This window comes from Balaenoptera acutorostrata, chromosome 11, assembly GCF_949987535.1.
Source record: "Balaenoptera acutorostrata chromosome 11, mBalAcu1.1, whole genome shotgun sequence".
NCBI classification, from domain to species: Eukaryota; Metazoa; Chordata; class Mammalia; order Artiodactyla; family Balaenopteridae; genus Balaenoptera; species Balaenoptera acutorostrata.
In genome coordinates, this window is record NC_080074.1 from 3,629,563 (window position 1) to 3,642,964 (window position 13,402).

General features: G+C 58.7%; 2 protein-coding genes across 10 annotated transcripts in view; one reads left to right on the plus strand and one right to left on the minus strand.

The window, feature by feature from the left end:
* CELSR1 (cadherin EGF LAG seven-pass G-type receptor 1) overlaps positions 1-2,063 on the plus strand; it is a 148,695-nt gene extending 146,632 nt beyond the window's left edge. For 2 of the 3 annotated variants that reach the window (XM_057555962.1, XM_057555963.1), the window contains exon 35: positions 1-2,063. In XM_057555962.1, coding sequence (XP_057411945.1) covers positions 1-25 — 25 coding nt within the window. In that variant the 3' untranslated portion in view covers positions 26-2,063. The other variant, XM_028168244.2, reaches the window with a different exon arrangement.
* Positions 1,986-13,402, minus strand: part of TRMU (tRNA mitochondrial 2-thiouridylase) — a 27,196-nt gene continuing 15,779 nt past the window's right edge. For 2 of the 7 annotated variants that reach the window (XM_007189214.2, XM_057555968.1), the window contains 8 exons: positions 11,503-11,616; positions 9,947-10,000; positions 9,796-9,862; positions 8,408-8,508; positions 6,917-7,061; positions 6,420-6,502; positions 3,754-5,969; positions 1,986-3,318 (listed from right to left, as the gene is read on the minus strand). In XM_007189214.2, the coding sequence (XP_007189276.1) occupies positions 5,805-5,969; positions 6,420-6,502; positions 6,917-7,061; positions 8,408-8,508; positions 9,796-9,862; positions 9,947-10,000; positions 11,503-11,616 (729 nt within the window). In that variant the 3' untranslated portion in view covers positions 1,986-3,318; positions 3,754-5,804. The other 5 variants (XM_007189212.2, XM_057555967.1, XM_057555966.1 and 2 more) reach the window with 5 other exon arrangements.

A 13,402-nucleotide genomic window follows, 5' to 3' on the forward strand; every position in this document is an offset into this window, starting at 1 on the left:
AGGCAGTAACGAAACTTCACTTTGAACCATCAGGAAACCGTGAGACAAGCCCATCACCTCCGCCCAGGCCTCTGCTGTGTCGTTGTGCTCCTGGACCTTGGAGCCCGAGGGGCCCCTGCCCTGTCAGTGAAGCAGGCCCTGGTGGCAGGGGCCCCATGGGGCTGCAGTGGTAGCCCCGTGACTGGCATGACGGAAGGTCCAGACACAAAGCCCTGAGCTGCCCCGGAGGCTCAGGGCCCCTTAGACCCATGACAAGTGCCAAAGGCCACAGGTACGGGAGGCGTGGACTCCCGGGCCGGCACAGCTCAACCCGCGGACTGCGGACAGAGCCAAAACCGTGCGCTGGCCTGGCCGGGACAGGGCCCAGCAGGAGAGCTGGCCTTGAGAGGAGCCGCCGGGCCGGCTGGCCAGGACTCAGGGCCGCAGGCAGCTCCCAGCAGCTCCACAGCCCTCTGCAAAGGCAGCCCTCGTCTTAAAGCAGATCACTTTCCTTTGTTGCAAAGGTGTAGATACTTTTGTATATTTGTATGGAACTTTGAAAAGGCAAAAACCTCTGTATATTTTGCATTTGTACTGACTCTGTCCATACTGGGAGATCCGTGGGATGATCTCTCCCTCTTTCTGACGTCAGGAAGATTGCACAGCCAGCCTGGAGTCTGGCACGCATCCAGCAACTGGTGTCCCAGCAAAGCAGAGGGGGGTAGTGTGTAGGGAGTGCTGCTGGACAGAGGTTCCGGTGCTGCTTCCAGCCCAGAGGCAGGAGCCCGTGGGCATCACACGTGGCCGCCTGGATGCGCAGCACATGTGCATTTGCGATGCCTGCCCTCAGCTCCCATCTGCCTGGACGGGTGTGGCTCCAAGACAGGGCCATCTGGGGCTGGACCGGACTCGGGAGCTCTGCTGAGCGTGGGATGCAGGTGCACACGGCCGCGACCGACACACTGGTCATCCCCTGCCCCCTTCGCTGGGGTGGGCCCCACTCTGAGCCCCGCAGGGCCTCCCTGGCCCCCTTCCCGGTCAGCGGTACTGCAGGTGGGGAATTCCTTTGTCCCTCTGCGCCTGTTCTCGGCGGGAGTGTAAAATGTTCACACGTTCCCGATTCAGACGGAGGTATGAGGTCTTCCAGGATGTCACATTCCTTCCTGCCAATTTTCTAGCTCTTTTAGACTCCGAGGAGCTCCAGGCAGGCGGGGGTCTCACCCCCAGAGTCTGACCAATTACTTCATTTTGCTTCAAATGGCCAATTGTGAGAAGGGACAAAGCCTCAGCCACACTGTTCAATGGTTACCAAGCTGTTTTTTGGAAACTCACACCAAGGACCGGCTGTGACTGTCCCTCTGTGGGCAGTCGGCACAGCGTGGCCTGAGGGGCTGTGGAACGGGGCCCAGAATTATTCAGACACGTCTTATTTCAGTGTTTCTTTTGTTCCTCAGTCGGATGCCCAAATAAATGGTCAGCACAGCTGCCTCCAAATACGAGAAACCATAAAATATGATGAAAATCAAGTAAAATGCAAAGATGTCCATACTGTATTATTTTGATGAAAATGCGAGTATTGTTAATGGCTGAGAGGAAAACATACCTGATACTCAGGTCTAAGACCACAGGCTTCATACAAAAATGAAATGCGATCCCAAAGCCCTCACACTTGAATGAATTATAAATGTGCCTTAGCAGGGGAGTGGCCTTTTCAAGATACAAAATAATAGTACCTTCAAATGTTTACCATTGAGGAGACATTTTCTAAGTAAAAAAAAAAAGTGGAAATATTTTTGAGTCTGAACACTTCACTTTCGTATTATCCCATATTCTTCTGCAACTGGATTTTGTCCCTTGAGATGTATTTAGTTTTTTCATTTGATCAGAACTGTTACCAAAAAAACAACTGTCAGTTTTATTAAGACAGGAAAAATGTAAACCTATTTTTGTGACTTAAGACTTTATGAGAGATACTAGACACTGGAGGTTTTTTTTTTAAACAAATGTGTATTTATTAATGTTCAGAACACTGGAATTGCAACACAAATGAGGAAAGAGTCTACAATAAATTAAGATTTTTTTGAATTTGTACTTCTGCTGTCTGGTTTTACCCCCACTCCTGCATCCATGTTCCCGCCCCTTCCTAAGGCAGCCCTAGAAAAGGGACCATGTACAGGATGCTGACAAGCCGGGGGGGAGCAGGAGCCATTCCGGAACTTTCTATTCATTTCCTGCTCATCCAGACTCTTGCACCTCACACTTCAAAATTATTTTCCTGCACCAATCTCTTTTTCCTGTCCTTCTGGGACGCCAGTGAACACAACTGGTTCCTGAGGCTTTGTTCATCTGTTTTCACTCTTTTTTTCTCTGTTCTTCAGATTAGATCATTTCTAGTGATCAATTTTCAAGTTGACTGATTCTTTCCTCTATCATCTCCATTCTGCTATTGAGCCTATCCAGTGATTTTTTTTTAACTTAAAATATTGTAATTTTAAGTTCTAAAATTTCCATTTGGTTCCTTTTTATTACTTTTATTTCTCTACTGAAGACTTCTAGTTTTCCGTGAATTTCAAGAGTGTTTACCTTTACCTCATAGAGCATGATTATAACAGATGCTTTAAATTCCTTGGTAATTTGGGCATCTGGGTCATCTTGGGGCCGCAATCTGTTTTCTTTTCTCTTGGTGTTTCCTGGTTCTTTGTAGGCTGGCTAATTTCAAACTGAATCCTTGATTGACATCTTTGATTCAGTTACATCATGAGCCTCAGGGTCCTGTTAAGATCCGCTGGCAGATGTCAGTTGTTTGTTCTAGAATGCAGTCAACCCCATTAGGTTCAGACCACAAGTTCTGTCTCCTGTGGCTGTGACTTTGCTGTGCCGCCTTGGGTCCACTCTGCACACCTGTCACTCGGTTAGTCTAGGACTTGGGGTGGTTTATGTCCGTTCTGCCCTCAAAGCCTTTCATATGCTGCTTTGGGTCTGTTCCAACTCAGGGTGAGCCAGCACCTGTTCAGTATATATGGAAAGCGAGGGGTCCATTCCGCCAGCACTCTCTCCTCTCTGGGATTTGCCTCACACACTGTTACTCCTAGGGCCCCTTTTCTTGGTTCCTCTATCCAAAAAGATGGGTTTCTTCCAGGGTTCTAGCTGCCTGCACTGCCTCACTTCCACCCACCTGGGGCTACCTTTGGGGAAAATCAGTGGGAGCAAAGAGAAGACAGTGGGGGATCCCACACACTCTTCAGCCCACAGGGCCCCCCCTTCCCAGGCCTCTCTTGGAGTCCTTGCCCCAGTGCTGGCCACACAGCTCCAGAGGTTGGGGCCATCCTTGGGTCAAGCCTGGGAGAAAAAAAGAGGAAAACCACCCATGAACGCCCCACCCCCAAAGGTCACTCTCAGGTTCTGCTCCCTCCCCTGTTCCCCTGCTAACATTCACCGGTCAAGAGTGCCCGGTCATGAACGTGATAGAATACCACCACCTCAAGCCAAAAGTGCTGCTTAAGGGGGACACGTGAGGAGAGTAGCCCCCGGCTGAAGGGAGCAGGTGCGTCCGCTGGGCCTGGGTGGCCTCCCGTGGACGTAAATAATTGCACTCCATACCAACCACTAGCCAAGGCCACTCCAGGACCCGCGGGATCGAGACAGAAACACAGACGTGAACACTGAACATCTGAACGCTGTCCAGGCCACAAAAACAACCAAGCCTCCCCCGTCCCAGCTGTAGGAGTAAGTGCTCCCTCACATCACGCTGTAGCCTCACTCCAGGCTCCCTACCTGTAGACACTGGGGGTGCAGGGAGGTCTGGGGCTTGCAAAGGCTTCTGGGGACGTGGGCAGAAGACAGGCCCCGGGGGTTGACCCTGACCCGAGCCTTCAAGGAGCGAAGCACAGGCCCGGTTCTAGGGTCTGTCTCGCTGAGATTACCCTGGAAATGATGTGGGGAGAGGAGGGGGTGGGTGGGTGCGGGGAAGCTCTTGTTTACATCAAAGGCCGGGAGTCGGTGCGTGAAAGCATCCGGCTCTGGCCCCTTCTCTCGTTATCGATGGTGTGGGAGTGACCGGGCCCTGGCAGCGGGGCACCTGTGTGGGAAAGGGGGAGGGGAAGCCCACCCACTTCTCAGCCCCAGCCCCTCTGAAGGTCACCTGGGGGTGCAGCCCTGGAGTCTGGGGGAAGCCAGAGGCCCAGGCCACGAACTCGGCCCAGTGGTGCCCCCTGGCCAACAGCTACACCTGAGTCTCTGAGGCGTTGCCCAGAGGCCTCCCAGAGTCTGTCAGCTGTGCCCCCAGAGAGAAGGTGGTACTGCGGCCCGGAGGCTGCCATGGGCGCAGCCAAGGGTGAGGCCTGGTGACCCTGGGGCAGCGGCAGGCTTGTGCTCCCTCCTCCCGCCTCCACTGGCCGAGCTGGCTGGAGGCCTGGCGTCGGGCTGGCAGGACGGGAAGAGCCGTCTGGAGGCTAGAAGGGCGGCCTCCCCTCTGCTGGCCTGTGTCCATGCCGACTGCCTCCACCCGCCCCTCCTCCCACCGTGGCGGCTCCCCAGACGGGGCCAACCCCCGCCTGACCCAGCTGACCGCTCCCCCGGGAGAGGCCCGGTGGAGCATCTCCAAGCCTCCCGCCTCCAAGTCCTGCGGTGGCTCCGCAGCGGGCCTTTCAACCGCCCACGGCAGGACAACGGCCACCCCAAGATGCCCGCGGCCAGAGCCAGCTCCCAAGGTGCTCTCATCTGCCACTCAGCGCCCGGCGAGCCGCCCACCGCACTAAACGCGCACATGCTCTATGGCGTGTGTTTGTGTCCCGAAGGGCACAGGTTGAAACCCTAGCCCTGAGGTGGTGGCGGCCATTGGGTCTTGAGGGTGGGGCCCTCACGAAGCGGACAGGTGTTCTTCAGAGGCCACAGGGAGCTCCCTGGTGGTCCAGTGGTTAGGATGCAGCACTTTCACTGCCGAGGGCCCGGGTTCAGTCCCTGGTGGGGGAACGGAGATCTCACAAGCTGCGCGGCACGGCCGGGGGTGGGGGGGTCCCAGAAAAACCCCTGCCCCTTCCACCACGCTAAGACACAGCGAGAAGACGGCCACCGGCCACCCGTAAGAGGACCCTCCCCCGTCGGAGCCGGCACCCTGACCTCAGACTTCCAGGTTCCACAACCGTGAGAAATAAACTTCCCTTGTCTATAAGCTACCCTTCAGCTCTCGACGTGACTGGCCAGGGTGCCGGGCACTCTGCAGGGGGAGGGGAGGCTCCCGCGCAGCTGCCTGGACTCGGGGCAGAGCCGCCGCCCCTCAGAGTGGCCTCAAGGCCCCACTGTCCCCCTCAGACACCCTGCAGGCTGGGACTCAGCTCAAGGCCCGTCACACGTTCTCTACCACAGGTAAGGGTGGGCACAGCCGTGAACGGAGGCGGAGGAAGGGGGGATTCCATCGCTCTCCCGTGCAGCACACACACCCGCCTCCCCACACGTGGCCAGTGCCGTGGAGCCCCCGGGACGGCCCACCCAGGCCCCACCCCACTGGAAGCCATCAGAATCCAGACCCCGGACAGAGTTTTTATTGGGTGCTGCCCCTGCAGCCCAGCCATCCCCCTCCAAATGTCTCTTTCTAGGGGGTGCGAAAGAGGAACTCCACCCATGGGGCACTTGGGACAGACCCGCCGGCCAGCGAGCAGAGAGGACGGGCTCTCCCTGGCTCTGAAGCGGCCCGGAAGCTTGGCCGGCCGGGCCAGGACTGGGGCGGCAGGTGCGGGCAGCAGTGGCCGAGCCCCCGGCGGCCCTGCCCCCGGCTCCGCTCCTCCACGTCTCCTCCCGCGAGCTCCGCAGCAGCCGCTCGGCCTCTGTCAGAGCGTGGTACCCCGGCCCGGGCTGTCACCCCGGCCGCTGCCGGAGCCCTCCACGGCCATACTGGGTGTGCTCCTGCCCTTCTGGAGTGTGTAGGCGGATGGCCCCAGGCGCAGGATCTTCCCACTGCCCAGGCACTCGCCCCCTTTGTAGAACACAGCGAACTGCAGAGGAGAAAGGCCGTGTCACCTGCAGTGCGACCCGGCATCCGGGTGCCCCCAGTGCAGCCAGGAGCCCAGACCGGGGGCTGGGGAGGGGCAGTGCTCCGCCTCTCCCCCTTCCGTCCTTGTCCCCGGGGCCCAGACCAGAGGCGGGCCCGGGCAGGGCAGCCGGCGCTCCCACGAGCCGCGTAAGAGCCAGGCCTCACGGTTGCAGGGCTGGCTGTGCACCCACCCCCGCGGGCTATGAGCCGAGCACCGCAGCCCCTCTGCCCCTCACTGCCCCCGGAGACCAGCTGCTCTGCTCGGGAGGAAGTGCCGTCCTTCCAGAGCACGAAGCCTGCTCCTCCGCGCGGCCGGGCAGGTGCTGAGGAGGGCCGGGTTCCGGGGCAAAAGCAGGCGCAGACTTGGGGCTGAGGCCCCAACCCGCCTGCCAGCCGGCGTACCCCCACTCACCTGTCCCAGGGCGAGAGCCCGCACGGCCTTCACGGCCGTCACCCACACAGTGCCGTCTTGATTGAGGGTCAGCACGCAGGGCACTGGGGGAAGAGAAGGACCCTTGGAGGGGGCGCTGGCCTTGCCATGTGTGCTCAGCCCCAGGCCTTGGGCCCCCGGGGAGGAAGGAGCAGGCAGCGAGGACAAAGGAAGCTCGGGGCGACAGCCAGAGGGGCTCAGCGCCGCCCGGGCCCCGGGGCAGCACACACACTATCTGCCGGCTGGCCTGCCAGTGGGACCCTCAATCCCACCCGCCCCAGCAACCTGCCCTCTTCCAGAGACCAACCCTGTGTCACGGACAAAGGAGGCTAAGCTGGCCTCAGCGCCCCCCAGGCTGTCTCTGCGTAGGCAGAGGGCAAGGAGGCCTGCGCGTTATACAATCTGAACAGTGGGGGCCCCGGCCCAGGTCCAATCGCCTGTCCTAACTCTGGCCTTGCCCGGGATCCCCGCTCAGTCACCTAGCGCCATCTGGTGGCGGAACCGGAAGTGGCACTCCATCATCTTGTCGCGGACCAGGGCTGCGGGCGGTTCCTCCGCCACCCAGTGCACGCGGCCGGTCCGCAGCAGGTCCCTGTACAGGGCCGGGTGGTCTGTCCGGGGGGCCTGCGGAGCGGAACGCGAGGACGTGACACCCTGGAGCCCTCAGCGGAGGGTCCTGCCCCAAAGCCCCCTCGCTGCACTTCACTAATAATGATCGTAACAGTAAACACTCACTGAAATCCACGCTGACACGTGGAAATTCATGCGCTTATCCCTCGAGCCTTTCTACCCCACTTTGCAGATGAGGAAACTGAGGCACGAGAGGGCAAGTCACTCGTCACGGTCACACTCAGCAAACAGCAGAGGAGCGTGCGATCCGACCCTGTGACCTCTCCTCCTGGGAGTTCACCCTGCCCCTGGCACAACCCGGCGGCCCAGCGCCAGAGGCGCACGGGGCGGCCACGTCGCCACAGGGATCCCACCAAGCCCCACGTGGCTGGGGACAGGGCTCCCGGCGCCTCCACGCACCTGGCCTCCTAGGACTTAGCAGGCCTCCCCTGAGGCAGGACCAAGGGCATCAAGTCCGCGGCCCTTGGGCTCTAAGTAGATAAGGAGACCCACACAGGGGACAAGTGTCGGTGGATGTCCCTTCTCAAAGCAAAAGAGACAGCTAAACTTTACACTTAAGTCCCTTTAACTCATGCTGGACCAGAATCACCGTCCAGGCCCTTGCGCCCAGGCCTCTTCTGGGCGGTGATGTCTCAGAGGCCTGCTGGCCCCTCTGCCCGTGTCTAAGGGAGGGCCCCCAGCTCTGGGATAGAGCGCGCTCAGAGCCAGGATGCTCAACCCCGGCACCGCTGAGATTTGGGGCCGGGTCTCCCTGGCTTCACCCACTAGACACCAGCAGCACCTGTTCCCCTCCTCCCTCCCCCATGCCGTGACACTCAAAATGTCCCCAGACCCTGCCAAATGTCCCAGGGAGGGGAGCAGGGCAAACATGCCCCCTTTGTGAAGCCCTGCTCTAGAGCCTGAGGACACGGTCCCGGGTCCCAGTGGCCCAGAGCCCCGCTGCGGCAGACGGCCTAGGCTGGTCCCAGCTCTGCACCCCATCTGTTCAACAGAGAGTCGCTGGAGCCCTCTGTGTGCAGGCCCAGGCCGGGGCACTGAGCCACCTCTTCTCCAAGGGACCTTCCCACGTTAACTTCATCTTTGAGTCTTGTAAAATCGGAGGAATACATCTATTTACAGGGACTGATGTGATGATTAATAATGTGACCTGCATACAATAAGAGCCTAGTAAGCACCTTAAACAAAACCCTTCAGGTACCTAGGGCCAATCCCGGGAGGATGCAGAGGAAAGGCGAGGACGCTCCCGATCGCAGCTGCCCTGCAGATCCCCCACGCTGCCTGGCTCAGCACCGTGGGCTCTGCCATGACCAGGCCTCCGTCACCTCACCCGCCCGACTCACCACGAGCACGTCGCCCCTGGCGCTGTCCTTCTCCACCACGTACCAGGGCTCCCGTAAGCCACCTATCTTGGCTCTCTGGCCCAAAGTATACAGGAACCAACCTGTGGAAAGAGTTTCTCAGGGAGGTGGGAGGGGCCCCGTCTCTAACGTCCCACCCTCGGGACGGGGAGGAGGCTGGGAGGCAGCAGGCAGGAGGCTTCTTCTGCGGACCCCCCGGGCAGCCTGGCTTAGGCTGTACCTCCCACCCCACGAGGGGCCATTCCAGCGGTGCGGCCCCCGACCCACCAGGAGCAGGGACCGCTCCTTTAGAACGCGGACCAAGTGCCCCCCCGAAGCCACAAGCCCCTGTTGCCGAGCCCCCGGGCACTAACCGCCTCGGGGCCAGGACACCCGGCTGCCCCGGTTTCTCTGTGCACCCTCCCCCCGCCACCACAAACACCACAGGGCCAGCCGGCTAGGCCACGCCTCCCCCAGCCCCCAGCCCCGAGCTCGGCGCTCCACTTCTGCAAGCCGGCAACGGAGCTGGGCTCCCGTGCGTGCCCTGGCAGCCTCCTGCCGCGAGAGGCTGCGAGCACCCTGCAAGTTGTCCCCAGCAGGGCCGGCACGTCCTCCCTCAGGAACGCTCAGCTCTCTGGGAGCCCGTGGCGTCTACGGCCCGCTCCCTCCAACAGCACCAGGAAGGGGAAGCCGTCGGATCCAAACCGAGGCGAGGGTCTCCAAGGAACAAGCCCCTTGGGAGTGTCCACGCCTGAGCCCCAGCCCTTGTCCTTCCGGCAGGTCAGACCCACGCTGGACCAAGTCTCGTCTGTCATCAGGCCCCCAAGGGCACAGCCCCACCGTTGACCAAGCCCGCCTCTGTCCTCCCACCTGGGCTGTGAACTCTCGCGCCTGACCCGTCCTCCCCACGCCGGCTCAGGGCAGGCTCGGGGTGCCCCGACCCCCAGCAGTGTCTGCGAATGAGGGAGCAGCACCTGGGGTGCAGCACTCCGGCCAGGAGGGCCACCTTCTGGTCCCAGCTCTTCACGGCGTCCTAAATCATGAAACTCGTGCTCTGAAGTCAACCTAACTCCTTCCCTCCAGTGGAGTTTTTCTGTAGTCTGGTATTCTCTATATGTAATGAAAAAGTAAGTCTATTCACGGGGACTTAATACATAACTCAGAGAGTGAGGCTCCTGAACCAGACGGCATCCTTTGTTATTGGCTGCAATGCTTACAAGGAGCCCGCGTCTCGAACCGCAAACACCCCGTCAGAGCCACTCCCGCCTTCCCTGGCGCCACCCACCCCGTCCCTGAGGGCCTGGAAGCGTCCCGCCTAAACTCCCAGAGCTCGAACTTGCCCCACGCCTCACGGAGCTCAGGATGAAAAGCAGCCCAGGGGTGCATCTCACCTTTATGCGTTCCCAGAACTTTATTGTCTTCTATAGAAATAAATTTACCAGGTCGAGGCTGTAAGTACTGGAAAACAAACGTCTCATTACTAACGGATCCCGGTCCAGAGCAGAAACGTGGCTGCATCCTTTTGCACCAAAAACCACTCACCTGAAGAATGAAATTTTCAAAATTTCTTTTACCAACGAAACAGATGCCCATGCTCTGAAATGAAAGGAGGGCCGACCGTGAGACGAACGGCCGGGTGGGGTCCTGCACTCCACCTGGAGAGCCTGGGCAGGGGCGGGGGGCACACGGGGCCTCTCGGGGCCTCACCTGCCCCGAGCCGCCCCACCCCCGGGCCAGGGGCCTGGCTTCCTTTCTCCAGCACCACACACACCAGTCACAGCCACAAACAGAACTTAGGGGCTTATTTCAGGCCCCAGACATGGACCTTGGCGGCTAAGTAAGCAGTGCCACCTCCACACCCAGCAGGGTCTGGCCCCGCGCTGCAGACCCTCAGACCAGCTGCCCAGGAAAGAAAACTAAAGCTGCTTAAGCCCTCAGGCCACTGTTGGTGAGCCTCAGGGGAGAGACACGGAGCAGAACAGAAGCAGGAAGTACAAGCCAGGCCACGAGGTGAAGCATCGCGGGAGGGTCTGAGGAAGGAGAGTCTTTTCTCAAGGTGCCGTTTCTAGCGCGCAGGAAGACCTAGCGGGAACAGGCCCGCCGTCCTGTGCTCGTCGTTTGGCTTCCGCGCTGACCTGTGTCCCTAGAACGCGGGTCCTACGAGGGTGGCTCCCTCGGCTCCTACCAGCCACAGCCAGAAACCGAGCAGGTAGAGACACGAGCAGAGATGATATGGGCGGAGGGATGGCTTCCCTGGGGACAGCAACTTGCCGACAAAAGCACAGCTGTGCCCGTCCCCAGGACAGACGTGAAGCAGCGGCTGCAGCTAAGGCCGCCTCAACCCGAAACAGCCTGCTTAGACTGACCACCCCGGGGTCTGCCGAGCCTGCTGGGACCCCTCCCACATCGCACCCCACCCTCCAGCACCAAGCGCCCACCACACCGGCTTCACCTCAACTCCACCACTGCGCCAGGTACAGGCTCTTCCCCAACCGTCTCCGGGACACTAAATCCCATTCACCCTGAGGCCTGAGGACAGACAGACTTTCCTTGGAGGCCTTTCCTGGCGTCTGTCTCTGCCCCCGAATCTAGATCAGAGCCTGTGGCATTTTCTCTCACCGGACCCCACCCCTTCTCTCAGGGACACCTTCTGAGTTTACAACGGTAGGTTTGTCCGTCTGCCCCCTTGGCGTAAGCTCCCCGAAGGCAGGGATGGACCTGCGCTCCTCACCGGGTCCTCAGAGGCCAGTGGTGCAGTGCCTGGCGCAAAGAAGACGCCTGACGAGGCCGTGCTGACGCGTGGACGGAAACAGAGATCTGCGTGCCGACGGGGGTCTCGGGGCCCGGTCCTCACCGTCCCGCTCTCACCTGGCAGCTGAGCCAAGAGCACCCCAGCCAGCCACCGAGCTGCCAGGAGAGCTGCCACCCCCGGGGGGCCGAGGCACGGCCGGGACGGAGAGGTCCCTTCTCTGCTGCTTTCTGAAGGACCCAGCCCCTCCCACTGTGTGCGTGATGGGCTCCTCGCCCGATGCCAGACCCCGGGCAGGGGAGGCGGTGCGGGACCCCAGGCTGGGAGCACGCACACCCCTCAGTCCTACCTCTTTTTTCTGAAGCACATGATGAAGACTATTCTCAGCAGCTATTTTCTTTACAAAATCTTTCGTTAATCCCCCCAGGGGGAAGAGGGTTCTCCTCAGGGCATCCTGGGAAACCTGGCTGAGAAAGAAGGTCTGGTCTTTAAAGCTGTCAGCTGCTTGGAGAAGTTTTACCACTGCCAAGAGTAAAGAACAAAAGATGTTGCAGGAATAAAAATAATCATACTTTGCTTTTAATAATGTCCTTCTGTTTACTTTGATAGATTACCCCTGGTCTGGCAGAAACAAAGATCAATACTCAATAGCAGATCTCCAGAAAAGAGAACTGCCGTGGTTAAGGTAAGAAAAATTCTCATCCCTAATTGATCCACTACTGAAAAAAATACACAGAAGGTAGAGTTCATGTGATAAGGACATTTATTCCAGTTCACATGTTAGACTATATTTGCAAAGATTAAACATCACATGACAAAAATGTTACGAAGTATTAAGAAAAAAACAAACTCAGCCACATCTGGGAAAACTGGACGAGACCACGTACAGAAAACCCTGCTGAAACGGTGTCAGCTGTGCTGCTTCCTAATAACCACAGGATGTGTTTGCACCGTGGCTGCTCCCAGAGGCCTTGCTCACCTCCCAGGCCCCACAGTGGACGCCAACCACGCCCCCCAGCAGCACCCGGCTTCTAAACGTACCCCCCACTTGGTCACAGTGGGCTTTTCTTATGGTTCGAGCTGACGTCCGTCAGCTGCTCCTCGGCAGTTTCTCTAATGTCCTGTTCACTGTAAACACCCGTTCCCGGCTGGGCAGCAACAGTGCAGAGCTGTGACTGGCCCCGGCCACGGGATACAGCTCAGAGCACAAGGCCCGGCTCCATCTCCGGGTCCCTCGGTCCTGCCTGGTGTGCTACAGACCTTCCATGACCGCCAACGCTGGGTCCCCCACTCTGCAGCTCAATGACCAACGGAGGAAACTGAACGTGACACCAGTGTTCCGGATTCTTTCCACGTGACTCCCATCCAGGGCTAAGCAAAGCCTCGGCAAGTCACACCCACAGCTCACACCCGTGCCAAGGGCACAAACAGCCCAAGTGCAGCGTGCAGCTCGGCCCAGTCACGTGTGTAACATGCTCTCTGTGTAGCTAATGTTTTCCACCCGTGACCTCAAATTTGATTCTCACTTTAGCCCTATGATAGAATTATCCCCATTTTCAGATGAGGAAACTGAGGCTCAGATCATTAAAGCGACTGCCCACAATGGTGCAGGGAGAGAAGCACAGAGCTGGAAACTGAGCTCAATTGCCTGGTTTCTATTCCATCACTTTTTATGTAGAAAACAACAAAACCAAGTGAAAAGTGAAAAACCAAGTTCAGTCAGCCAGTCATCAGGTAGGCAGACTCATTTGCCAAAGGCTCTGTTTTGTTTCAAAACTAAACTTAAACAGTCTGAGTGCATAGAAGAGCCTCAGAATACTGGGAGCAATTTCTCAAAGTTCTGGGTTATTTTAAAACAAACTCAAAATCTATGATTTTTAAGAAAGAAAGCAGGAACCCTGAACCACGGAGAGGGACGCCTGCTAGGCGACGGTCTGCCTGTGCCTGAAGCCTCAGTCACACCTTCGCTCCTCCGGGTCGGCCGTGGTGCCACCTGCCACGGGGACGGGGGAGGACATCTACCCAGGCCCAGGGCCAGGGATCAGGAGGGCAGGCGGGACTCTGCTGCCCCTGTGCACTCTCCCCAGGGGCCCAGGCCAGGAGGCCCAAGACCAGGTCTCCAGGGCAACTGAGAGCTAAATAAAAATCTCTAGGTGCCTAAAACGCACACAGAGAACAAAGACACTGTGGTATGATTAAAACAGCTACACAGAACAAAGCACACGCCAATGCAGTCAGAGGTCTGAGTG